At 40.0% G+C, this 27,998-nt stretch overlaps 1 protein-coding gene across 3 annotated transcripts in view; it reads left to right on the forward strand.

The window, feature by feature from the left end:
- The window catches only part of ATRNL1 (attractin like 1), a 501,150-nt gene that overhangs the window by 429,722 nt on the left and 43,430 nt on the right, over window positions 1-27,998 (forward strand). For all 3 annotated transcript variants that reach the window (XM_028730150.2, XM_028730148.2, XM_028730149.2), the window contains one exon: window positions 3,436-3,550. In XM_028730150.2, coding sequence (XP_028585983.2) covers window positions 3,436-3,550 — 115 coding nt within the window. The remainder of the gene's footprint in view (window positions 1-3,435; window positions 3,551-27,998) is intronic.

Consider the following 27,998-nt stretch of genomic DNA (forward strand, 5'->3'; position numbering starts at 1 on the left):
ATGGCCAGTATATATGTTTGCCACAATTTCTCGTTTGCTGCTCCTTTTTCTGCTCCTTAACTTTATCACAAGAAATTCTAGCACAAATTGCTGTAAACACCTTTAAGTTCTGACCTCTACATTAAAATAAATTCTGGGGAGTTTACTCACAAGCAGACTTGTGCAGGGAAATGTTGATAAATATAATATATCTCATCTCAGTTTTTCTGCATGTTTGCTCACTAAATGTATCCCGGTTCTAGAGTAATAAAGGTTACTTTCTGTTAATTAAATAGAAATTGATAATTGTTTATGCAGTGGAAAATAATACTATTTTCTTCTCTTACTGCAGAATTGCATATCAGCATATTTAACATTGCTAAACTGTCACTTGTTTTTATATCCTTAAATCAGTTGACATTTACATGTAGTTTTGTATTTTGCATGTAAATGGAAAAGTTTAATGGCTTTGAACTGCAAATCAAAACCCATTGACAGAGCTTCCCCTTGGATATTTTTCTTTTTTGTCTTAAGAACATGACAGCATTGCTTTCTAAATATTTACACATAAGAGGGTAAAATGACTGTTTTTGACCGCAAAGGTTTTAGAAATATCTTCAATACATAATTAAACATGTAAGCTCTGAAATGAGAAATTCATATGATTTATCAAATGCAAAATATGGAAACATGACTAATTATAAATCATTTTCAAGTGCTAAGAATTTTGTGGATTTGCATTCTGTACTGTGTGTATTTGCTACTTCTTGATTCTTAGACACTCAAGAAATTTTGTGTTGCTGTGACTTATATTGTGCTCATATATGAATGCCAGGGAGTCCTCTTAAAAAGAAAATAGTTATGCATCTGTATTCAGTCCAAGTGAAAGATCCATGAGATGCCCCATAAAGTCCAAGAAAGGGAATAGATCTGTGTACACAAGGAAATGTGCATATATATTTGCTTCAATAAAATGAATAGGAATAAGTCTTTTGTGGAGGAGAGCTCTTTGTGCCCCTCGCCTCTGATGCAAACAGAACTGGATTTCACCCCAAAGAATGGTCACACAAGTGTAGCCAGAACTGAAATTCCACATGCAGATATTATTTTAAGATAAAAAAGTGCTAAACTATTCCAAGGTGAGTTCTGTCTGCCAGAGTAGCAACTGCAGTTCAGAGTGGAGGGCAGGGGTAGACACACTTGGACATGTTCAGTTCAGAATTGAAGTCTCTTCAATTAAAATTAAATAAAATTGCAGAATAGCTTGGTTAATTCTGGGCCCAGTTTGGACCTAATCATACTTTTGATGACATTAGAAATGGAACAGAATTGGAATTTCTTCACCCAACCTCCTGTGATCTCCGGCCAGGGAAGACCTATTGGGGTGATAGCTTGGATCTGAGTTTGAGATGCTGTTTCTGAGCATTGCCAATGTGCAGGTTGGTCTCTGTATGCTTACCAGGTGGTGGAGAGCAGAGAACACTCTTCTACTTTTCCTTGCTTTCCACTTTTCCCCAGTCCAGACAAACAATTAAAGAGGTCTGACTAACAGTGACTTTCCTGCCCCCATCTGCTTTCAAATCTCCTTAAAAACCCTTTTTTGAAGTTTGGGGGATGCTTCTGAATGGGGTAGACGATTGTACAGGTTGCTGAGGGAGAAAAAGTGATAAAGCAGCACATGCCCACACACAAACAGTGACCCAAGCACATATTACACCTCTAGAGTGGACACAGCTATAGATAGACCAATGGTCTGGCTGAGAATAAGACAGCTTCCTTTGTTCTTAATTATTAGGTCTTATTCTTCCCTATGTTCTGCATTGCCTCTTTTAGCTTTGCTTCAAAAGCAAGTTGCTTTCTGTCCCCTGTTGCAAAGCTTTGCTTTCCCCCTCTGTGTTGAACCAAAGGCGAGACTGTTCCAGAAGGCCTGCAAACACTATATTAGTAGTCAAGATAACCCTGGGACTAGTTGGCAGTTGTTGCAAGGATGAGCTCATGTATGCTAATAAATGCACTTGCTTTGATATATGCTAACTGCCTTGCTTTGATGCTGTGTTTACTTGTGGGCCCTGGGATGGTGGCCTCTTGGCCTAGAAAGGGAGTCTTGGAATTGATAGTTGCCACCTATGCCCTCATGGGTCAGGTGGGTTGATGAGAGATTCTGGCCCAATGGACGTATGCTGTCTTTTGTATAAGTTATGCTTAACATGATAGCTCTTTGCGGACAAGTTATCATGGCCTCTCACTGCCGCAATGTCTGAACCATATCTGCAATGGCAGTGGAGCTTCAGAGGCTGTATTGCAAGTTTACATCTCCCTGTAAGAAAGCACTAGAACTGGCCATTCTGGTGTTTTTGACATCCTTCTTTGGTATCCCTGCATCAAACCACTCGCACAGGCCACCTGGGTTCAGAACACCCTCCCTTTCTGTGTTCTTTGACAATGCAGCAACATGTTTCTGGTTACCTACTGGGGGATAATATATATTGTATACCACATTAAAGGTAAAGGGACCCCTGACCATTAGGTCCAGTCGTGGCCGACTCTAGGGTTGCAGCGCTCATCTCGCTTTATTGGCCGAGGGAGCCGGCGTACAGCTTCTGGGTCATATGGCCAGCATGACTAAGCCGCTTCTGGCGAACCAGAGCAGCGCTCGGAAATGCCGTTTACCTTCCCACCGGAGCAGTACCTATTTATCTACTTGCACTTTGACGTGCTTTTGAACTGCTAGGTTGGCAGGAGCAGGGACCGAACAATGGGAGCTCACCCCATCGTGGGGATTCGAACCACCAACCTTCTGATCGGCAAGCCCTAGACTCTGTGGTTTAACCCACAACACCACCCACATCCCGTATACCACATTAGATCAGTCCAATTTGTTATTTTGATTTTAACAAAAATATTTTCTTCATGTATATTTGATTTAATTTAAAATGCAAGGGGGGAAATCCTCACCTTTTATCTTTAGCAATATATTTCCTTTTTCCTTCTCTCTGTGTGTGTGGTGGGAGTGGGGAAACTACTGCAAGCACAGCTGTTTTTGAAAACGTAACACAGTATTTTTGAAAATGTAACACAGTATTCTTCCCACTGTGCTTTCTGTATAAGTTGTTGAGTGATACTAATCCTATGAGAAACTGTAGTGCTAAAACATATTGCTGATCTGAATGTTTCAGTAATTAACATATGTTACTAAATTTGCTGAAATGAAAAACATTATCTTTGAGGTCATTTCTTTCTTTTGCCACTTTAATTGAATAATGCAAGTTATTCATGAAAACCTGTATTTAAGTCAATGAAATGAAAGGTTCGTTTAAAACAACAATCAACGAGGATTATTCACAGGGAAACATTGAGGCTACTATTTTATTGTGGATAGTTGTAAATGTTTTGAGTGAAGAATCCAATATGTAGCAATATAAAATAACCTAGATACAATTTCTTCTCCATTTTCAGGGTTCTCCAAAGCCAATTGCCATTGAGCCTTGCTCAGGAAACAAAGCAGCAGTACTTACGGTGTTTTTATGCCTGCCAAGAGGATCATCAGGAGTCCCACCACCTGGTCAGTCAGGTAAGAATTCTCCTAAATAGCAGCTATAGCTCTGATTTATTTGTTGTTATCCTAAGTGTATACTAATATTTACATTAAAAAAGGAAGAACCAGCCTCCATTATAGTTGTCGAACCATACAAGTTGCTTTTCAGAATAAGGACCAGTTGCAATTTGTCAGCTTGTTATAACTTACCTTCTCCCATATATACCTGCCCATTCATTCATTGAGCTCCTCAATGGACGCCCTTCACCAGGTCCCCCTACCTAGTGAAGTGGGTTGTTACTAAGGAGAGGGCTTTTTTGGTGGTGGCACCATGCTTATGGGAATGCTTTCCCCAGAGAGGATAGCCTGGCACCCATGCTATGGTCTTTTATAGACAAATTAAAACCTTTATTTTGTTCTCCAAGGCCTTTTAATGGGTATAGTTATCTGGTGCTTTTAGATAGGTGTACCATGTTATTCTGCTTCTGGTTGTTTGTTTTTTTCTGATATAAAATTGTTCCTAGATGCTATGCCTTTGTTGGGTTTTAGATGTGTGGAGTCCCCCCCCCCCTTATGTTTACATTATTTATAAATGGTTTTGCTGTTTTTATGGCTTGAATTTAGTTTGTTGTACTTTTAATGGGTTTGTGAACTATCCAGAGAGCTATGATTTGTTGGCAGTATATACATTTAATAAATAAACAAAACAACATGTTATATTATCCAATCACTTCTGTTCTTTTGAAGTCTAGTTCTTTCTTTCTTTCTTTCTTTCTTTCTTTCTTTCTTTCTTTCTTTCTTTCTTTCCTTCTTTCCTTCTTTCCTTCTTTCCTTCTTTCCTTTTTGCCTTGTCTAGTGAGCTAATAAGCATTTTTTGCTCCGCCACTGAAAAGGCTGGCTTCCTTTGAGTTGTTGCTTTGTGCCAGGAAAATTAGAACAAAGCTGACAAGGCATGGTTTGTTGCGCTTCCTTTATGTTTACCGTTCAAACTGTTAACCCCTTTCCAGCTTCTTCACACTTCTCAGAAGACCAGTCAAATAAAGACTAGTAGCACACCTGTGTATACATATGTACATTTTTATAAGGAACTATTCATTATAAAGATGCCACATTTGAAACTGTTTGCAAAGTACTTTGCCCAGATGATCCTGTCTAGTTTGTTTTTGCCTGCCTTTCCACCTAATATGGGAACTCAAGAGTGCCTCCAGTAAAATATAAAAAAGGGATTCTTTTAGGTTTGCCAAGATGGGCTTAGAAAAAGGATGGGCATTAGGATTAAAACATAGTGGTATGTGTTTTAAACCAGCACGCCAACTGTAATTGTTAGAGTCTCTCTGAGATGGAAGTCTGCTACAGTGAACGTTCTACTCAAAGTGAGACGTGGGGAAATAACCCCATTTTGCTTCTAAACCATTTCTCTAAATGATGTTACATAGCATCATCCTGAAGGAACTTCAGGATGTCCACCCAAAGAAGTGCTGGCACTGATTATTCAGCAAAGGTTTACCCCCTCCCTATTGCTAAAATCTTCCCTCTCTGATTTGCAACCCACAAAGGGGTAGCAAAATTGGAAGGAGATCTTTTGGCTTGGCATTAGAGATTTGGTTGAAAAGATTTAGTCTATCATATTTACTCTAGCAGAAGGAAAGGTCCATAGAAAAATTATTAGGCAACAACTTTGCATGTAGATGGTCCTGGGTTCAATCCTCAGTGCCTCTAGGCAAGTCTGGGAATGTCTGTTATTTGAAACCCTGGAGAGCTGCTGTCAGCCAGTGTAGACAGTACTGAACTACATGGACAAAGGCAACTTCCTATGTTCCTTGTTGACTACTATGTTTCTTGGAGAGTTTCCTGAGGGTGTTTGTTCTGCTTCATCACTGAATGTACAGCTGTTATTTCTTCCCTATTTTGCCCTCAACTTTTGCTCTTCCTCTCCCCAGTGCCTAAAATGTTTGTGTCAGGTAAGAAGGCAAGGGAAGCAAACCTAAATTTGCTGTTGGCAGCTGAAGCCTTGCCCTTCAGAGGGTCAGATTTGTTCGAGAGCTGCCACTTCCCAGCCCCTATATTATTGACTAGTATGCCACAGTGGGGCTAATTATAGTGGATAATTATATGTGATGGAAATGCAGTTTGGAACATTTCAATAAACAGCCTGGGGAATACTATGTAGCCACACAATATAAATATAGATGCTCTGGAAATTCTGCAATTCAAATAGCCAGAAAGGAAACTCTGAAACTGGAATAAATATTCCCAATTTAATATAGGACATAGGCTAGAGATGGTTGCTGTTATTTCATCATCTGCTTCTTCTCATGAGAAGTACACCATTAAAACCAAAGTGAAAGCACAGTACAAAGTACAGCAAACTTTGGGTACCAAGTAGTTATGTCCTGCCTTCTAACCCCTAAGATCTCAAAGTAAGACTTTTCTATTTATATGGATAGAAAATGGAGTGTTGGTTCATCTCCCTCAAAGTGGGGGGGATCAAATCCTCATCCATTACTATTTACCCACCCAAGTAATTAATGGAGGTGTGTCTATGCCTATAGTCCTGATATACCCAGTACTGAATTATATGTATTTATATTTGTAATATCAACTAATGGAGTCATCTGAGGTGAAGATGCATATGCCCCAAAGGCCCCAATTATACCCATTGAAAGCTCTGCATGGAACAGGGATAGTATGGAGATGGCCTAGGATCTGGTGGGTCCAAGGTCCCTTCGTTCATGGAAGAAGCCCCTGAATCAGCCTTCCTTTGCCAGTCTCAATATGATGTAACTAATTTCCCTCCATTGGAGCCAATAAGGAGATACTAAAAAAAGCAAAGATCCATGTGGGAAAAATTCAGAACATCTGTCCTCAATTTTCCACCCTGGCCAGCACAAGCCGGTAGGACTTTTCAGTACACATGGACAGCCCCCACACACACTTCATGCACACCCCTATTGTCACTTCAGGTTGTCCTGCAAGGTAGTGTCCTCTGTATGGGCCAAGTTTTTAAAATCTGTAAATTTCCTCAGTTTATTTTATTTAACAGCAGTATAAGAAAATAAAGAAATCAAGGGTAATGATACCTTAGGAAATATTGAGGTGAGAGGAATATATGTCTGGATAGGAAACCTAGTACAGAACAATAGTTTTAAACATTATACATATGGGATTTATGGGAAGTTGGAGAGTACTTTTGTATCAGTATTTCCAGATTTGTCATAAAATATGTATACGGGTTGGGACACGGGTGGCGCTGTGGTCTAAACCACTGAGCCTAGGGCTTGCCGATCGGAAGGTGAGCTCCCATTGCTCGGTCCCAGCTCCTGCCTACCTAGCAGTTCGAAAGCCCATCAAAGTGCAAGTAGATAAATAGGTACCGCTCCAGCGGGAAGGTAAACAGCATTTCCGTGTGCTGCTCTGGTTTCGCCAGAAGCGGCTTAGCCATGCTGGCCACATGACCCGGAAAAGCTGTCTGTGGACAAACGCTGGCTCCCTCGGCCAGTAAAGCGAGATGAGCGCCGCAACCCCAGAGTCGTTCGCGACTGGACTTAACTGTCAGGGGTCCTTTACCTTTTTTTATGTATACTGGTAATGCCTATTGAGAAATAAGACAGATTTGAAGTATTAATCTATAGTAGTAATTCAAAAGGTCTTGTATAAAATGATGATAAAATTAGAAATAAGACCTACTCTCTGCTAAGAGGATTGGGAAAGGAACTTAGGTACTATTATGTCGAATGAGACTTGGACCTTGTGATGGTACCTTGGATAAAAATTAACTTTGTGTACAAAGTTTTTTAAAAATAAAATCAGTTACCCCATCTAGGGAACCAAAGAAAGCCTGTGAAATGTAGGAGGGGGAGAAAAGGAGGAGAAATATGTGCCTTACCAGCCCTCTGATGAATCCTTCCCAAAGTGCTGAGCATAGGACTGGCAGTGCCCTTTGTGCTGCAGTTCCCAAGCGCCCACTTGACAGCTGGCTGGGGAGAGTTTGGAAATCCTACACAAGGCATTAGGACAGGGTCAGAGAAGGTAGGTAGATGGACAGTATTTTTTTGTTAGAAAAAGAGTAATATTCCTAATGCTTTGAGATGACAAGATACACAATAATGTGTACCCACTTAAATTGTTACAACTTTTTCTCAATACCTGTTTTTATGGCTTGGGTTTGAAAGTTTTAATGCAAATGTATTGTTTCCCTCTTTAAACAATACAATAAAAAGAGAGAAAAATCAATTTCTAATTAGATCTGAAATTTCTTAAGTGAATTCACTAACATATCTTGCATTCAGGCCTTAACTAAAAGTAGCAATGAGTTATCTGTTCCTTAGTGCTAATAGCTAGGGCTTAATTGCAAATAGCGGGACAAGTCAATAGATTTCCCATATGCAAGCTGAAAATATAGAGACTAACCTACAGTGCTTTGCTGTAAATAGTAAACCATCTCAAGCCTGCCTCTCTATAGCACCAGTACAACCATGTAACTGGTTTTTCCATACCCTGCATTTGTGCTGATTTTTGCCGAATCAGTCAGAAGGTCTGGCATTTGTTCTCTCACAGGACTGGCACAAGCCTAGAGGATGTGGCTGGTTTCTCTTCTCTTATCTTGCAAACAGCGCCTCAAAATGTGTCATCTTCTTCTACTACTACTCAATCTGATATTGTTGGATCTTCTACAATATTGCTATGGGGCTTTTAATATTGAGATTGGTTTGCAGCTCTGGGTATTTCCTTTGCCTTGAACTCCACAACTTACTAGATCAAGCAGTAAAACTATTGCTGTACCATACCATTCCATATTTCACACGTGGATCTCATGACTGACATTTTTTGCCTATGAACCTCTCCCTCTCAAAGAAAAACCTTCCTACACAAAAGCTCATACTCATTCTTCTCTCTGATGTGTGTGTGTGTGTGTGTGTGTGTTTAATGTGGAGGGGATTGGTGTTGTACTCAGTTGGGCATTAAATCTTGCAATTCTACCCGCCTAAAAATAAATAAATGAGTGAAGTAGTGAAGTCCAGGATATTTTTATCACACAATACTCTGGGTTTTGTGGACCAGGTCTTAGCTTGACACACGCTGTTCATAGTCTGCTACTGCTCTTGTGTTGGCAAATGAGAGAGCCTTTATTGTGGCTGCTCTATATTGGGGAATTCCCCCCCAAGAGAGGTTAGATTGGCTCCCTTCTTGTTATCTTTCCTTGGCAGTCTAAGACCTTCCTATTCAGAGATGCCTTTGAAAACTAGATGCAGATGATATTGGGCTGCTGTCAGGGCAATTGATATTTTGATGCTGGTTCTAAATGTGCTTTATTGTACTTATTGTTTTTAACTAATTTGTTTTCATTACTTTAGATTTTATAATAACATTTTTAAAATGTTGTAAGCTGCCTTGAATCCCAACTTGGGAGACAGGTGGGATGTAGATACATTAGATAGATAGATAGATAGATAGATAGATAGATAGATAGATAGATAGATAGATAGATAGATAGATAGATGATAGATAGATTCATTTTCTGAGGCAAATGCAACAAGAAAATTAAACAAGAATGACTGATCAGAATCAGGTTTTCACCTTGTCCTGTGGAATGTTCCATGTCTTGTTACCTTTTGCCTTTTTGGATTTGCTTTAGTAAACCTCTTTCATGACCTGCTAAACACCTCTAGCATGATATGTTTTGCTCCTCAGGATCACTATTTGTGATAAACCATAATTAATATAACAGGGAGGGATGCCTGAATGTGAAGTCTCTATACCAACTTGGACTAACTGACCTTTTAATTCCATTGAACCCTACAGTTCTACAAATCTATCCTAAGCGTGTTTACTCAAAGTGAGCCTCACTGATATCAGTGTGATTTATTTCCAAGTAAGTGTTGTAAATTTAGTTATTGCTTACTTGGCTGAAGCAGATATAAATTTGTCTACTTCACTGCTATCTTTGTTTAGTATACATTAAATTATATGTTTGGGTGAAATATTTTGTAAGATTCTTATTTTTCTTCATATTTTTCCTTACTCTGAACTAGCCCACAAAGATTTGAAACCAAGATTTATAATCTTTGCATCTACCCCTATCCCTAAAGTTTGGTTTCCAGTGTGTTTTTTTATTGTTTGCAATGACATGTTCTCAGCTCTTCATTCTTGAGAATTTATTTTGCTCCTAGATTGTTCTCTCCATGTGGTTCAATATTTCATCCAAACTACATAGCCAGACCTTGAGTTCGTTATTTCCTTCACTTGCTGCCGCACCATTGGCACTTGGCTCTTTCCAGATAATTTATTCATTACCTTATTGCCCTTTATATTCCTGTTGTCTGGTTTATTTTGTTTACTGCCCAAAGGCTTGGAAAGCTATAATTTAGTCCTTCCTAGAACCTTGGATACAGCTGCTCTTAGACAGAAGCTGGTCTACCACTCAATCTCCCAGCAAACTTGTTGTGCAATGAGGAGCTTATGCTACTAAAAATGCAGAGTCAGACCTGTCAAGGCAGAGGACTGTTTTGCTATAAGAATTTCATATATCTGTGATGCTGGTCACTGCAACACATACATATAGCATTTCTTACCACATCATTACATTTTGGCACGTTTGGGACACAGTGGAAAAGTCTAGCAATAGTTATTTTACAGAAAAATCTGAAGTTTCTAAAGGAAAGCTTAATCAAGATTAAATGCTACTTTTACTTGCCCATATTTTGCAGGCTACCATATGGAACAATCCATTAACTAGATTGGACACCTTGGAAGCTACCAGCTTGTTTCTAGAAATTACTAGGGAACTGCCCACAAAATTTCACAGGTTTCATTCTATTAGTATAGGACACTTCTAGGCCTTCCTCCCATTTGTCCTCATTCATTGCCCCTTTTGCCTCCCAAATTTGACTGATATCACATACCTACAACTATCTTGGCTCCCATCCTCTTCTCTTCCACCTCTTATTTGCTCTGCTGGCACCCTCCCCACCTTTTCTCCCAAGTCAGACAGATGCCAACAACAACTCATGCGCCTGAGTTTCCTCTTCTCCTTCACTCTCTCCTACCTCCTATCATCCCTATGGCTACCTTTTTTGTTTTACTACCACTACTTTTCTCCCTAGGTGAGGTGAATCAGTGCAGTAAAAACGGGGCCATTACACCAGGTTTCTGTTATGCCCACTATATCTGTGCTGCCATCTAAGACTTTAGCTTACCCATCTTGGCTTGGAGGTTAAGCATATAAACACTTCTTTTCAGATGTCTTTGACACTTGCATTTTAGCCAATGGTACTTTAGCCTCTCTGAATTGCTGGCATATGCCCCTACATTCTCAATGCCTAGCTCTACCCCTCCCTCTCTTGAATGGCCATATAGTGGTACCTTGGTTGCCGAACGTAATCTGTTCTGGAATACCATTCGGCTTCCGAAACGTTCGAAAACCGAGACGCAGATTCCCATTGGTTGCAAGAGCTTCTTGCACTCAGCGGAAGCCGCGTCGCATGTTCGAGTTCCAAAAAATGTTCAAAAATGGAAGCATTTACTTCTGGGTTTTCAGTGTTTGAGAACCGAAACATTCGACAACGGAGGCATTCAGGAACTGAGGTACCACTGTACTACCTTCCCACTTCATCCCTGAGAGATGACTTGTTCCAAACCAGACACTGCTCAGCTCCTGTCATCTTCCCCCTGCCAGTCAGCTGAATAGATTTCAGCCCTTGGTGCTCAATACACTATAGTCAGGGATGGAGTGAGCAATAAGAGGGACACTAGGAGGGCACTCCTGCACCCCCTTCCCATGTAGTTCCCTCTTCAGACACAATGCCTTAAGTGGGATACTGCCAATCTAAATGCATCTGAAATCACACTTAGGGGGTTGGCTGACTTAATACCATGCATATTGCTGCAGCAATAACCAAAAATTATACCACTGTTTTCGTCATGAAAAATACTCCCTTAAACTCCCAAATAGTACTTTTTATTATTTATTGCAGTTGTTCTGAATACAGGATCTTGAAAGCAAAGACATGGTATTTTAGCCTAAGACAGGTAAGAAAGGGAGATTGCCACATAGTATATGTATATTGGCAGCACAAAGATCCTGCATAATTTCAGAGAAATTGGCACAGTAGTTGGGAGCCTGGCCACAGGAAGCCTAGGGATGAAACAGCAGGCAGTGCTGTGAGACAGGAAATAAGTGAATTAGCAGGAGTGCAGGTATGCCAAGAAGGACCTGCAGCAGTTTTTGCTTATGCAAGGCATAGCCACACACAATGAAAGCAGTCAACAAAAATCACCATTCAGTACAGTTATAAAAGGAAGATTAGAGCAATGGAACCCAATGGATGAATCAACACAGCTGCAAGCACCAGGAATTATTGCTTGCTTTTGACCTGCATATAAAATGAAAGCTGCCGTAGAGATTTAACACTGCACATAAATGTTATGTCTGACAAAAGACCCTAGTGATATTTTTTGTTTTCCCACCCCTTGATGTTGTAATGCAAACTACTTTGGATTAATTAAGAAAATCAATCAGTCAAAAATAAATAAAAAGCAACATTGGGTCCGGATGTCGCTGTTTGTTCCCATTCCTGTTATGCCTGCATCATTTTGCTTTCCCTTTTAGCTACAAAGGAAGAAGAGGCTTTGTTTATGGAATCAATATTGAAAAAAGACACACATTTGTAAATGGCAGATGTAGGAGACGATTGCTTTATAAGATATGCCAATATGTCACAACCTAAGTTATAAAATCTTTGAATAGATTGCACACCCTATAATTGTTAAAATAGCTATAAATATATTGATTTTGTTTTCCTATTATTGAGGTGGATTTGGGGCAGTCACATTAATCCTTTTCAAAATGTCTTCTCTCCTTTTACATTCTCACCCCCCCCCAATACATTTGCCTCAAAGTGTAAGCACTTTCAATGTGAAGGGAGAAACTCAACAAGGAAATGTAGATTAGCTTCCTGCAAAGCTATGTAGAGGTAACAAAAACAGGCAAAGGGGGTCTGTTACTGTATGTTAATAGTTAAAGCACAATTGACTGACTGTTGCTATTACGGTTTTAATAATACTAGAGGTATGGTCTACTGATCTTTCAAATAAATAATGAAGGCTGATTTCCCCCCTCCCTAACTTTAGTTAGAGTTAGATTAAGTTAAATGTGTTTGAGACTAAAGCCAAAAAGGGGAGCAGGGAGAGAACCTCACAATTAATTACAAAATTCAGTTTCTATAGTTCTGTAATGTGTTTTGCACCTTATTTATTGGGTATTTAACTTCCTAATGCCTGCATTGTAGTAAATAGTAACCAATGAGTCGTGTGTGTGTGTGTGTGTGTGCGCGCGCACGCACGCACACAAGTGGACCTATACTTACACAATTGTACTACTTCTTTCCCCACTACTAGCCCCACAAATCATGGTGGTCAGCTCCATTAATGGCACAAGCAGAAGTCTATTGCACATTGGATATAACCCTTGGTGATCATATCCAAGTGCAATGGTCTATATCATACAGATTTAGGAAACATTTAGCAGAGCTAAAACTGTGGTTTCTGTCCCTGCACTTCTGGTGCACCAGTGCCTCCTCCGGGGCAATCAGTAATTTATGCTAGGACAAAATGATTGACTAGGGTGCATATATGTACAATCGATTGTGTGTAAGGCAATATTGCCCATTTGATGTGCCTGAATTTTGCCTGGTATATTCATCACTCTGTTCAGGCCTACCCACATAGAAGCTACTCTGCATATGGCAGTTATGAAAGACTTGCACCTAAATTTGTGAGTGCTGAAGTTTGGGGGCTACTAGAGGGCAACATTTATTTAGATATTTGGGAAGAGGGTTACCTTTGGCATGCAGTAGCACCGTTTAAATACATATGTATTTAGTATCATTACAAAACAGTCTAGCAATTGGCTATTGGAGGTCTCTAGTGGGGAACCACCATAATTATTTTGGCAATAGACATTTTTTCCCCACCAGAATGCCCAGGAACAAGACTATAGGGAAAGAAAATAACAGCCTCTCACAACCTTGCTTTCCTTCTCACAACCTTGGCAGAAGAAAAATAATTAATTTAAAATGACCTACTGCCACCCACTAACGATAAGTCCCCCTAAATTTCTTTTAATCTCTCCCAATTTACTCCTTGACCCCTGCCTGTTTTTCAGCTGTTTTGAGCTGAAAAACATCTCTTGATGTTTTTCAGCTCAGCTATAATGCAATGTGCATAAGGCCTAGTCAAACATTATGCTCACTAATAAGTGTCTAGTGGGACAGGTCTGTAAGACAAGCCTGGAAGGTGAGATATTGCTTCCCCTCCCCACCTTGTATGTATAGGAGAGACAGTGAGGCACATTATCATCTGAACTGTTTCCTTTTTCTTGTCTTTTCAAACATGTTAGATAAATAGAAGAAACATTTCATAGATTTTTCTAAGATTAGATGTGTTTTTGCAGCATCCATTAAAGTGCCAATCTTTTGGCATGTGCCTTTTTATCCATGTGGTTTTATTCTTTAAGTCTGTGCCAAGAAGAGTCTAAGATATCACTTAAAAAACAGTAGTTGTAAATGCTACTATAAGAAGAGGCATTACCCAAACTACTTGCTATGTGAAGCAGACCCCACTTGGCAGTATTTCAAGCAGCCAACCTTCCTGCATGTGTGGATTAGCAAAAAGCTAAAGCATATGAAGACAACATACTATGTGTGCTTCTACCTGGGCAGGAAGGAGCTGTGCATTCTCTTTATGCCATTCGGCTACTGAAATAGAGTGTGAAGTATGATGGCACTGTGGGGTTTTTTTTTGTCAAAACTTACTAGTCACTGTCTCCCTGTGCAGACTACATGACAGGTGGAGGGGGGAGCCTAGTCTTCAGGGGTGTTCTCCCCCTCCATTTTGCTGGAAAACGGTGGGCAGTACTAATTCAAGCAACAGCTGACAGCTGACCTAGGCTCAGCAATAGAGAGCGCACTGCAGTACGCTTTGCCTGGGGCCCCCTCAAACTCTGTCTACATAATTAATACTGTGCAAAAATGCAAGTTTTATGAAATGGAGCCTGTGACCATACAACCTTTATGCTCAAGGGCACCATTCATAAGTTCCAATGAATGTGTGGAGCTCAGGGTTTGGGTCTTCAGATGCAGTCCCCATACTAGCCTCCATGTGATCACATGCTACATCATCTGTATAAGATGTGTGTGTGTTTGTCTATATAACCTCATATCACTGTACCCATAAGTAATGAGTCAAAGTCTGATACATTCCCCCCCTTTTTTAAAACAAACTTGAGACCATTTTGATGCACGTATAGATTTATTTATGCATTCAAATGTGGGGGTTTTGGGGTTTTTTACTGGGACCTTGCTGTTCCTCAGAAAAGATTTTTGCATTATACAAAACACATCAAACTTTTTTGGGGGTACTTTAAAATATTTATATGTCTCTACACTTTTCCCGAACTACCAAGGTGACATATTTGTCTAGTCTACACCGGTCTGAGGTAGAACACTATCTTAAACGAAATTGATACAAAATTGTAAAGAAAACCAATTCATGAATGGGGGAAAATGTTGTTTCAAATAGAACCAGTTTCCTCAGGCAGGCCCTTAAGCAATTTACAGGGATAAGCTTTCTTTAGTTCCATGAATTCTTGGTTTGCTTTTCCTTCTTTTGATATGAACATCCCAGTGCCATCAAAGGAAAAGCAAAAAGTTTTCAAGATAGATAAAAACACACATGAAGTTACCATTTAGGGACTTCTTTGAAAAACTGGCTGAACTCCAGAACCATGTCATTTTTGTGCAAACTTTTGAAGTAAACTGTTTGCGGTGCAGGGTGAAAAGGTGGCTTCTGATTTTGGTAATGAGCAATTTACATCACATAAGTCAAAATGCTGATATATTGTATGCTTCCAGGATGTGCCCCTTCAGGCTATGCAGAATAGTGATGATACACAGGAGTCCCCTATATTTTACAGATAATGTGTGCTTGATTGTTAACTGAAAGACCCAGAAAGTATTTTATGCAGCTACCAAACAGATGCTAAACTGCAACCAGTGAAGACTATTAATTGTTGACATGTTCTGATGTTTTTCATGTCATATAACCTAAAAAATGGCCACATTCAGATGTCACATGTGGTTTAGCAAGATATGAACAACCCCTGAGCTCTCCCCTCCCTTTCTTCTGCATAGCTGGGAGAAGGAGTTCAGAAACTTTTATTTCTATTATTAAAGCTTCAAATGAAATCTAGACTGATAAACTGTTGGCAGTGGTGGCATCTGTCGGTCTCAAGAGACAATGGAGTGCACTCCAGGGGGTGAAGTCAAACTGCTGTATTGGCAGCACTGAAGAGACCTTCCAGGGCACAAGTTTGGGAAGTAAATTTGGAAGTTGTGAACTGCCCAGACAACAAGACATCCCTCTTGACCTTACTCATGTGGTCTAAAGGAAAGCAGAGCAATAGTTCTGGCACCAGCTTGGCTGCAGTAGTACAAGGCACCATCCAGCCTTCTTAGGGACTTCACTCCAGATTTGTGTAGTTTACTCAGCCTTTTCTTCTCCCAAAGATATTCCACAAGGCAGCAGAGGTATAGGATCAGAGTTTCCTTCTCCTAGATGAGCTACCTTCCCAGGTTGATGAGCTCCGTCTTGCCCCACTTCCCTCTACAGAACATGCAATAACCACCACATTGACCATTGGACCCACTATTAATGTCATCCACTCAATCCACCAGAGCTTGTCTTCAAATGTAAGGTAAATCCCCAACTCACCGAGGGTTTGAGACCCATCTGCTACTGTCACCTGATTTAGTCAGCTAGTTGAAGCTGTTCCTCGGGTGTGCCCCTTTGCATACTGACAGCTTCTAGGAGCCATAGGTGAAAGCTGAGTGCATGGTGGGGACCAAAGGAAGACAAATTACCCCAGGAGCAAGAAGTGCCCTCCCCCAGAGGTACTATATTAAATATGGTGTATTCAAAACAAGTCACCTTCAAACCATAGTTTCTGAAGCTGGCTGGTTAAACCAACTGTGGATATTATTAACCACATCTGTTTCTTGAGAGAGAGGAGAGTGGAGTAGCAAACAAAACCTTTTTCTTGCCCCAAGAGAAGAATTTGACCTCAGCTCTTGATTTTTTAAATACTTTTACCTGTTGTATGGGGACGCAGGTGGCACTGTGGGTTAAACCACAGAGCCTAGGACTTGCCGATCAGAAGGTCGGCGGTTCGAATCCCCATGATGGGGTGAGCTCCCGTTGTTCGGTCCCTTCTCCTGCCCACCTAGCAGTTTGAAAGCACGTCAAAGTGCAAGTAGATAAATAGGTATGACTCTGGCAGGAAGGTAAACAGTGTTTCCGTGCACTGCTCTAAGCCAGAAGCGGCTTACTCATGCTGGCCACATGACCCGGAAGCTGTCTGCAGACAAACACCGGCTCCCTCGGCCAATAAAGCGAGATGAGCGCCGCAACCCCAGAGTCGGTCACGACTGGACTTAATGGTCAGGGGTCCCTTTACCCTTTACCTTTACTTTACCTGTTGTATAATGCATGGATATGCAACCTGGGGCTCTCCTAGTGTTGTTAAACACAAATTCCCATCTTCCTAAGCCAGCATAGCCTATGGTCAGAGGTGATTTGTAGTCCAACAACTACTGTTGTTGAGGGGCACTGTTTCGACATCCCTTGTATAATGGAAAAACTTGTTTACATCTCTTAACATCAGCAACTTGTTTTGTCTTATTCTGTAACAACGCTATATGAGTTGTTATATACAGAAAGTACACATTACGATTAAAAGGACTCTCTTGACCTAGCTGTACAACTATTCTGTTCTGTGGAACAGATGGATTGATGTAATATCACTTACAGTACAATGGTATACATATCTGATTCAGATTTAAGTATTCGTGTTTGACGGGGCTTACTCCCAGTAAGCGGGTCCCTAATGGCAATTTAGGCTTTAAGATTGGAATTGAAGCAAACAGCTGTAGCTCCACAATCGGGACCAGCAGAATATAGCTGACTTTCTATGGTAAACATTAGGTTGTGCAGGGGGAGTACTCCCTGTAATTTGTGTTATGCCATGTCCACCACAAGCCATTTTTGTGACTTTCACCCTCAGCACTCTCTCAAAATTCAAAATGTGTCCCTGGTCCTCAAAGGGGTGCTAGCAGGTTTCTAAGGTTCCAGGGAGAAATCTTCCCCAGCCTGAGTTCCTTTTAAACTGGAGAATTGGTGCTGAACCAGGAACTACTGTGTGCAGCTCAAAGATTGTAATCTACTACTGAGAAATGGCCCTCCCCATATACTTCAGAGCCTTTTAAGAAAATTTCTAATGCATGAGCAATTTGAGATTCAGGAAAATGTTGTCGGAAGGATGTCAAGGCTTTATATATTATTAGTGTTTCTGAAAGCATGATGGGGACAGTTCTGGCTTAAATGTAGCACTTAAAACTTTGCAGCTGTCCAATTTCAAGAATCTTTTCATCTCACACCTTTCAGTGCTGGAAGAAGAAATGGTTTCATATGTGACTGCAGAGATATTATTACTATAATATGTGCTGTAGTTGTCAAGTCAGAAATTAAAATGGAAACAGAACAGGAAGCTAACCTCCCTCATCGTTGTATATTATAAAGACATCAGCTACAGAGACCAGATGTTTCAAACTTAGGCACCTCATAAATGATATGTAAATCTAGAGTTCATATGTTCAAACAAAAAATCACAGTTCTCAGGGATGTTGAACATTTCATTAATCTGGCCAGATAGTTGGGGTGAGCTAGAAAAATGGCTAGTCAGGATGTTTCATTGTATCTTTGTGTCTGGTATTCAATATAATTGAGGTATCACTTTAATATAGAAGTGTCTTCATGATACTATAAGAATGATAACTTCTATGGGACTTCCTGTTGAAGATTGTTGAAATGTACTAACTTAAGATAAAGTATTAATTAGTTCATCATTAGTGAATTAATATGTGGATTTTAAAAATCACCTTATAAGCAGTGAAATCCTTTATAAAAGGGTGCTCAGTGCTGATGAATGCCTTTGTGTTTAACACCATCTATTTACAGCCCAAGGTTCAAACAGTCTATCTAAAATTACCCACCCTAGTATACTTGGATTAGTTGGCTGGGTTGTAATATAATAATTGGACAAAGGGGGTTCTCTACTACAAAGAGAGGAGGGGCTCAGTATTCCCTGTACTGTTGTTTCCCTTTGTCTCTAACAAGGAAGTGTGAAGGATAGCCTGCCATCCCAGCCCATTAAGCTACAGGCAGAGCAATGACACAAGGCTCGCCAGTGCCATGGAGGGATGGACAAGTTTGTTGCAAATATGTGGAGAAGAAACAATGCAAATAGGCCAGATGGGGTGGATAGAATAATGTATCAAGGTAGCAGGCACACAGAGAGGGGGCTAGACTAACCATCAAGAACTAAGAAAGCAGGAACATGTCAGGGTCTAGCAGGAACAGTTAGTGGACTCTGCTATAGGGCTCCATCAAATTATGTACTGTTGATTTATAGCAGGGGTGAGAAGAAGATGGATAGAAATTTTCTGGTAGATCCTTCCACTACCACCACCACCACCACCAGGGGGGAGGGGAGGCGGAATCAGGAGAAAAAACAGGAGTGGGGTGAAAGGACTTGTGAACTTGGTTCTGATACTGCTCACAAATTCCTTTGCTGCACATGCGCTCAGAGGCACACCCTTCCTTAAATCTTAGCATATGTCTGCCTGCTTGAGCCACAGTTTTGCCCCTAACTCTCGTTGGTGGACCACAGGATGCCAATAAAAAGCAAAAGACAGAGTATACTCCACAGGGCTGATATATGTCATTCTCTGATTTACAGTGTGCTTATTTCACATTTTTCTGTCCTCTTCATCCTAATTTGTCTCTCACACTATCTCATAAGTCTTCAGATTTAAAAAACCCCATCATTCTAAACAAGAAAGAGATGAACTCTCACAGTTAGAGTAATAGTAGTATACAGCGTAAAAAAGAAAAACAAAGCACAGCAACCTTCAGTTCTTCAAAGTGAAATATTCACCACAATTAACTTGTATACTATAGATGGCAGCCAACACCTCACCAGAGGCAGTTTTAGGGTGGAATGGCCAGTGTGCCATGCTGCAGGGAGTGCCACAACAATGCTGTAGAACAGAGTGTGAGATGTGTGTGTGTGAATTTTAGCATCACACAGGGCACCACTGAAATCTGAGAGCCCAAAGTCTCCACTGTTTCCACCCAGTTCCAACCAACATCTTTTCACTCAGTTCATTCCCTTTCCCTCAAACACCAAAATTCTTAATGTGGGCATAGTGAGTTATCTGTGTTTCATGAAATGAAAGTCCTGATTAATAATAACTCTAGTAACTTCATTGGAGTTATGCCAGCAACTTTTGTTCCCCTGTTTGCCTATCTCCCATATGTACTTTGTGGGATTTTCAGAAATATGACCAGTCATTGTGCAAGTTCTAAGCATTGTCATTATGTATTATGCTACATATATAAAGCAGCAATTAATTTGGAAGCAAGTATGAGAAAGTTCAAAACATCCCTGTTAGTTAAACATAGATTGTGCTTTTGGCTTGTCCACATCTGCATATATCCTTCACATATCTAACTGATATATATATCATGAAATAATTAATTTTTATGATTGATAAATGCATCCTTGGTAACTCAGTTTTGCATAGAATATAATTATCTGGGCTATAAAATTGACCACTGAGATTTTGTATCTCTAATGGAATATATCAAGCTTGATTGATGGGAATCCAGTTATCTTGCCAAGCTAACCACTTCTCAAAGTCCCAGAAGCCTTGTACTAAGAACAATATTAATATGTCAGATTCAAGCACGACTACAGTGCCTAAACAATAGATTTATTTATCGTGTGTATCTGAAGAAGTGTGCATGCACACAAAGCTCATACCAAGAACTAACTTAGTTGGTCTTTAAGGTGCTACTGGAAGGAATTTTTTTTGTTTTGACTATGGCAGACCAACACGGCTACCTATCTGTAACAGATTTATTGTGATTCAAGTAAGCAGGTTGGCTTTGCAAGTTTTATACTTTCCTTGTCCAGTTCAGACACCACTTTGGCATATTCAGACTCCAGAAAATGGTTCACAGACATGCTGGAAAGGATAACATTTATAGTAAAAGCTTGACAGATAAAAAAGTTGCTATTAGTGAAAAGGCTATAGAACATGTCAATCACACATACTATGAACACACCCTATGCGAGCTGGAGTTCATTAACAAGACCAGTTGCCCAATCTGCCCAAGACTTCCTGGTTGCATGTGCAGATCATGTGGTTGACTGAGCGAGGCAGGAGGAATTAAATTTCTACAGATCACAATGATCCTACCTCTGCCTTGCCTTGGAACACACACTGATGATGCCCCAAGAAACTGGGTAGACAAAGCTGAGTGAAATCTGCTTCTCCAATTTACTCAGCCAGGACTTGGTGATTCAGGACAGGTAAACCTCCTTATCCAGGATTGAGTCCTGGATATGTAGGTGTTTCATTATAGATCAACCTGGCATTAACAGCAGAACCACAAGGTTTCATGGCAAGTTGATCGGGCAACTCAGGTAATCTCAGCTGGAGGTAGGACTGCAAAGGGCAGCAACTTTCACATGCCTTGGCCCCTCACTTCCCTTTTAAGTAGCTGTTAACTCAGTCCCACTAAAACCAGTTCAGCTATCCCAGTCAAACTCACAGAAATGCAGTTCATCCTTCGTCATGCATTACGTGCAACAAAGTTTGATAGTTTCCTCGCAACTTCCTAGAGCATCCAAGAAATGTGTTTATGCACTACCATTCTTGCAATCAACTGTATAAAGGATTTCTTCAGCCATTTCAAACAGTCTGCCTTTGCAGAGAAAGCCAAAGGTATATTTCCACCTCTTGTGCTATTTGTGCTTCTGGTAGTTGAATCGGATTTTGTGGGCTGGCTGCAGGCTCATTTGCTAAACCATGATTTTCCAAGGTGTCACTTTTTAAAAAGTCTGGAATCTTAATTGTCATGTAAGACACTTTTGGGTGAGTGGATGAAAGCTTCATATATATCATTTTTTGTTCCCACCCCCAACACACAAACAATACTCAAATGCACAGATGTATGCAAACATCTGCCTAGATTGGAAAGGCATCAATATACTGCTGTTTCCATAGTTTTTCCATTCAATATATTATGCCAAAAGACTTACCTTTCTCTTTGCATTTTTTAAAATAGCTCTCTATAATTTTTCAAACAACCAAATGATCCATTCAGAATTCCAGCGTTAAATTGTCTGGGTCCAGTGGCATTGGTGTACTATTATGTGATTCAAAAACCATGCCTTGCTCTATGCTTTCTCCTTTTGGACAGGTACTAACATGCTTTGATGACTAGATATAGATTTCCCCTCTTTTTGGGTATGTGTGTTACATTTATACATTGTTTCCTTATGTTTCTTTCACTGCATTTCATGACTCTTCTGTAATTTTATTGATATTTTTTCTTTGTTTGACAATATAGTTTTCAATATTACAGTTGTCTTGTTTAGAAATATTCATTATTTCTTTTCCCATAGAACGTCATGTGAACCTGTTTTGGACTATTATTGTCTGTTGAGTTAAATTAAATTGAAATTTCCCCCTCCCTTTTCACTACTTTTGCGTTGTCTATTACTGCCTTTTAGTTAAAGGTAATGTGAGCATTACATTTTTTGAGAGTAAATAGTGAATTCTATTAACTTTATAAATTCCTTCCAGTTCCATTTCTTCAACTTTAGCACTGCTGTCAAGAGATATTTTCTCTCACACAGGGATTTCTTCTTTATCATTTACATTCATATCTTTCACTTCTCCTTGCTTAAGTTCTTCCTATTTCAAACTGTTACTAATGGGCTATGCTAATTTGCCCGTGATAACTTCCATTGCCTTATTTTCTTCCTTTTTATTTTGCCGAGATACACATTTCCCCCTCTTTATCCCTTTTCTTATTTTCCTTCTACACCCTTTCTTGGCTTGCATGGTCTTTCATCCTGTCTCAAGGACTATTTGTCTATCTTATATCAATCTGCCTCCACCCGTCTCAAAAATTGCTGTGGTTCAATCTGTAGCTGTCCTTTCTCTCACAAAGTTATGAATGATTAGCTGCAGTTTTTCAAATTTATACACTTGTCAAAGCAACTGTCACTTTTCCAGCATAAACCCCTAAGTTGCAATTGCTTGCATTCCAAATCCTCCAATGGTGTATGTGTGTGCATCCTAACAACTTTCCCTGTCTTAGTTGTATGTTTCAAGGGGTCTTTCGTCCCCACCCCGTTATTTCTCTAAGTTAGAGGGATAGTCAACATGGTGTCTTCAAGGTATTGAACTACAGATCCCATCACTCCAGCCATTGATGTCCTGACTGGATTTGATGGGAATTGTAGTCCAACAACATCTGGAGGGCAGCACATTGGCTCAACCCTCCCTAGGCCAATTTTGGCACCCAGAAATCCATAAATAGCCATTATACTAATTTTGGGAGCAATGTGCTATGAATGTTTGACTTTCTGTTTTATTGCATAAATTTTGATTGCAATTTATCAATGAATGTCTTATAAATTCCTGAAATACTAATATTAAAATAATAAGACAATGTAGTTGAGCTAAAAATGAAAATGTGAAAGAATAGACCTAACCAGATAAATAACGCCATTCATAACAACAGAATATTTGAGCAAAGTATAGCTTTAGAACAAGCCTGAAGGTCACTGCACACAAGGAGGGTCCCATCTACCGTTCCCATTCTAGAAATTCCCCACACATTAGTTCCAAATAGCTAAAATGTTGTATTTTGACATTCTTTGCTGTTGACTTTCATGTAGGCAATTATTTCCCAGCACCGTCTTGTGCTTTAATTAGCATTTTGATATTTGTAAGCAAACCATTCTGATCTTTAAAAGCAAACAAGCTATTTTGATATTTATATGCAAACTATTTCTGTAGGATGGAAAAATTCTTAGGCAATACTTGCACCTCAGTAGTTGCTTCAGAAAAACCACAGAGTCAACAGAGTTTTGAAAACAGCTTGATGTCTTTGAATCCAGCAGCTTTCTTATGGAGCTAATATCACCATTAGCTCTACTATTATTACTGTTAATTAAGTCCTGTTGGTTTTGGTATTCCCTTATCACTGGTAATCATGGAAAAACTCTTAGCATATACAGTTTGTTATCTCTGCTATTAAATGATTTAGTACTTGGGCACCATTCCTTGCTGGTATTCAGTGCCCTTCAAATGCATACAGGAGCTAAATTGACATACTACAGGGGCATATGTATTCATTGAATTGGCAATCTGGATACTCACCAAACCAGTAGTAGGTGAGTGTTTGATGAGCAAGTTAAGAATACCTTCTACCAATGACATACTAATGGTATTGGACCCACAATGCATTCTGAGAAATAAGTTATAAATTTTCATAATTTCATAAATGATGGGAGTCTTAATATGTGTGGTGTATTGAGGTAGGGGAGAGAGAAAGATCAAGACAAATGGCAATTTTAGGACTTTTCTGGGACATGGAAGGCATTCTTATTTAACCTCCCTCAACCTTCACACTATAGTTATTAAAACCAAATCAATGATTGCACAGAGATATCTTAATAGAAGCCCTCTGTATTCCAGACAAAATGAGTTTAATAGCATCCAATTAAGATAGTTTTCCTAAGGATGTATTCGCAAAACATGTTAAAGACAAAGTACTGTCATAACAGCAAGAAGCCAGGAGTTAATTGCTGAATACATGAAGCCAGCAAGCCTCCAAAGAGAATGCAAGCTATTACAGGAAAATAAAAACAAAATGCCAGAGCTAGTTTTAAGGATGTAATTGAGAAAATCACTGTCTGAAAAACAAGCTAATAACAGCCACAGTTTCTGCAACACTGGCTAGATTGGCTGATATTTAGGTTATAGGAGAATGAAGACATTGTGTTGTTGTTGTTTTTTACAAAAGCAGATGATAAGCCCAGAGAGTTTGAAGTGGTGAGAAGATAAGACATGGAGGAGACAGAAGACTTCACCCTAAATAGACCTTGATTATAAGAAATGCCGCTGAAAGCCATAGCCAATTCTGAAGCATTTCAGTAACAAATCATATTTTTCCTCCATAATGCTCTCAGTTCATTCACAAAGTGATAAAGACCCTGATTATCCAAACTGGGATGAATTTAAAGTGAAACTTGACGATTTTTGCCTCCTAAATCAAAATGGTGAGAAATAAGCTAGCAATCTTGTCAGCACCCTAAATCTGTCATTTATAATAAATTTGTCTGAAATACTGAAAATGATTCATGGAGATACGATGTATTTGTGGGAAACTAAGCTGGGGAATGCTATGGTTAAAGTCCCACATGCACACAGACACACACTGTCATAATTACAGAGAATCTAGAATGTTATTTATGCCTTGACTGTAGTAAATCACTCAAGACAAATGGATTCTTACAGCTCTCTAACTGAAGTAAACAAGACTTGTACTGGCAGAGCAGTTTCAAGACTGAAGCCATGAAGTGCATATATTTGCTTCTAAAACCTCTTGAGCACTTTTATGGGATGCTAAATGACTTAGCTCTCACTCAGGACCAAAGCACAGTCTCTGTTCCAGCATGCTCGCCTTACAGTTAGAAGAAGAGCCATCTCCTTGTGTAATGTGTTATAATTGATCTTCTTCAGTGTTTTAAGCAGAGCTGAGCTGAAACAGATTAACTTTGTAGGTCTCTTGGCAGTCAATGGAAAAAAAGAGGGCTTGCTTTCAATGTTTGGGGAGGGCTGTGAACAGAGAAGTATTTCCCATCTTACCCATAGTAAGTTAAGTGCAGAATGCTGGGGGAGTGTCTCCATTGTCTGCGGTTTGTGTGTGTGTGTTGGCAGCCACCTAGGAGGATGTAGCAGAGTAGTCACAATAGTAGCTACATTTGTCTTCCTACAGCTTTGTCTGGGGAGGTGGGTAACCACCCTGGTTACAGTGGCTGCCACTACAACAGCAGTCATATTCCCCTTTCTTGCACACTTGATATGCATCCAGGGCAAGCATGGTCTCATTCTTTCTCCCCACCATCCTTACTTGCAGAGTGATGGTAAGGTGATGTGAAAATATTGTCCTCCCTCTGACCTGGCAACATTTGCCCTCAGTGACATTGTCATAGTGCCACTTCTGAATTGCTATTTGACATTGTGAAATCATCACATTCACAATGCCAGATCTCACACAATTGGCTGTAATAAGTCTGCATGGGAGAAGCCCTCCAGGTGGTGGGGGGGGAAGGCATTAATGGAGCTGCCTGGAGCAGCAAGTGAACAGCAGAGTAGCAGACATTCCAGGATGGAAAAGGAATGTTTTTGAGATCTCAGAAAATATTTTCATGTCCCCACCCCACCCCACAAACCCCTTTCTTGCACCAATAATGTCCACCTGAGAACATTTATTTTGGCTCTCAGTACGATTCTGCCACATATTTTGTGTAATTTTACTCATTTCACTTAAATTTCTTTGTGCTTCATTCAGATATTGAGGACATGGAAATAAAGTATCCATATAGGAATGGCTGTGAAGCAAACCTCAAGTCATTTATAATTTAGGAATATTATATTAAAGCTGTGTAGGAATAAAAAAGGATAAAATCATCTGTAACACAGCTTTGTGCACCATGTTATTTGTTACATATACAGGTGGCTGTCTAGCCTAGGTACAAAGGTGTGAGTTGAGGGGGAAAGAAAATAATTCTTTTTTATTGTTTATTGTTGATGAATTTTTGGATCAATATCACAAAGTCCAAGATACTCTGATTGGTTTTTGTTAAAAGAACTGCAGGCAAATCCATTATCCTTTCTCTAGACAAATGATTCCCATCAAATATCCTCATCTTTTTGCCTACAATGAAGAAAGTGCAGATTAGTCGTCATATGAGAAAATGATGAAAAAGAAGTGTGAATAACAGATTGTGTCTGGGACTTTGAAGAGAATCCTAATGCAGTTTGTTAGAACTGCAATATCCAGAAGAAGACAAAAGGAGGCTGGCTGAGACAATAGTTTTATATTTGTGTGAGTGTTCCCAGCTGTTCCCAGGTGTGCACTCAGGCAAGTAAATGTGTCATGTGAGCTGAAAGATCACAGTTATTGAATGCCTGGGGATGACTCGGTAGCGGCTGCGTTATTTTCATCTTAGTGGCCCTTGGAGAGGAATGTTATAATTGATGCATTCGGTGTTTCTCATGGTGATGGGGCAGGTGCTGCAAGAAATGCCACACCTTGAAAAGGATATTACAGAGCTGTTGGGGGGAGATAACTGATATATATATAATGCCTGATGTGGAGAAACCAGAGGCGGAAAGTTTTCTCCCTCATAAAATTTTTTGAACTCAGGCTCCATCCTAATTGGCAGGAGATTCATGTCTCCCGCCTTTCGGGAGGTCCCAGCTTCCTACATCAGCAAGACAATTTGTTTCTTCTACATGGTGCATCTTGTCCTTTGAGTTCCTCTGCTGAGCTTGAGATACACACGTACAGTACTGGAAGTGCCTAAAGCTCAGCACAGAAACAAAGGAGGGTTAATCGGAGACAATGAGAGAGAAATTGAAATGAAAGCCAAAGAAACCGACCTGAATGGGAACTAATGCAGACATACTTTAAAGGTAATGGAGAAACAAAGCACACCAGGATTGCCAGAGCTCAAACATATCATGGATGCAATTTTTGTTAGGATATCGACCTCACATGAATACAATCAAATTTTTAAATAAATTCTGGCTTTACATCGTCTCACTCCAATTGCCCTTCAACATTTTTCTGTGTTAAGTTGGAAAGCTAGACTAGTATGACGTGAGGTGAAAATGCTCTCCCGCCAGTTTTTATACATTCCTATTTGCAATGCTCAATTTTTGCCCATGTGTTCTCTTACACCATTCTCTCTACAAGGCATTAATGGGCACTTCAGCTGATGATACATCTTGTTATGAAATGCCAGTTCACATAGTAATATTCTGTGTGTTGACAAACATTCTGATCTTCCAAGTCCAAGGTACAAGACCAACAAAGGAAACAAAGTTTGCTCTGCTCTTTGAACTTCTGCACTAACCATTGTCTATATGAGGTTCACATTGCCACCTCCTCTCGCTGGCAGAAGTTAGCCTTCATGCTGCTAGGTTCTTTTTGTAAGTGCTCTGTTGCAGGGTATTTTGCTTACTATGCTTCAGGTTACTTAGTTTCCTACAAGGAAAGCAGGAGCTGGAAGCAGCAGGAAGTGCAAAGAGGGAGTTTGCAGGTAGGGTAACATATTTTGGATGGGATGTGGGTGGTGCTGTGGGTTAAACCACAGAGCCTAGGACTTACCAATCAGAAGGTTGACAGTTCGAATCCCCGCGACGGGGTGAGCTCCCGTTGCTCAGCTTCTGCCAACCTAGCAGTTCAAAAGCATGTCAAAGTGCAAGTAGATAAATAG

This window comes from Podarcis muralis, chromosome 6 (genome assembly GCF_964188315.1).
Source record: "Podarcis muralis chromosome 6, rPodMur119.hap1.1, whole genome shotgun sequence".
NCBI lineage: Eukaryota > Metazoa > Chordata > Lepidosauria > Squamata > Lacertidae > Podarcis > Podarcis muralis.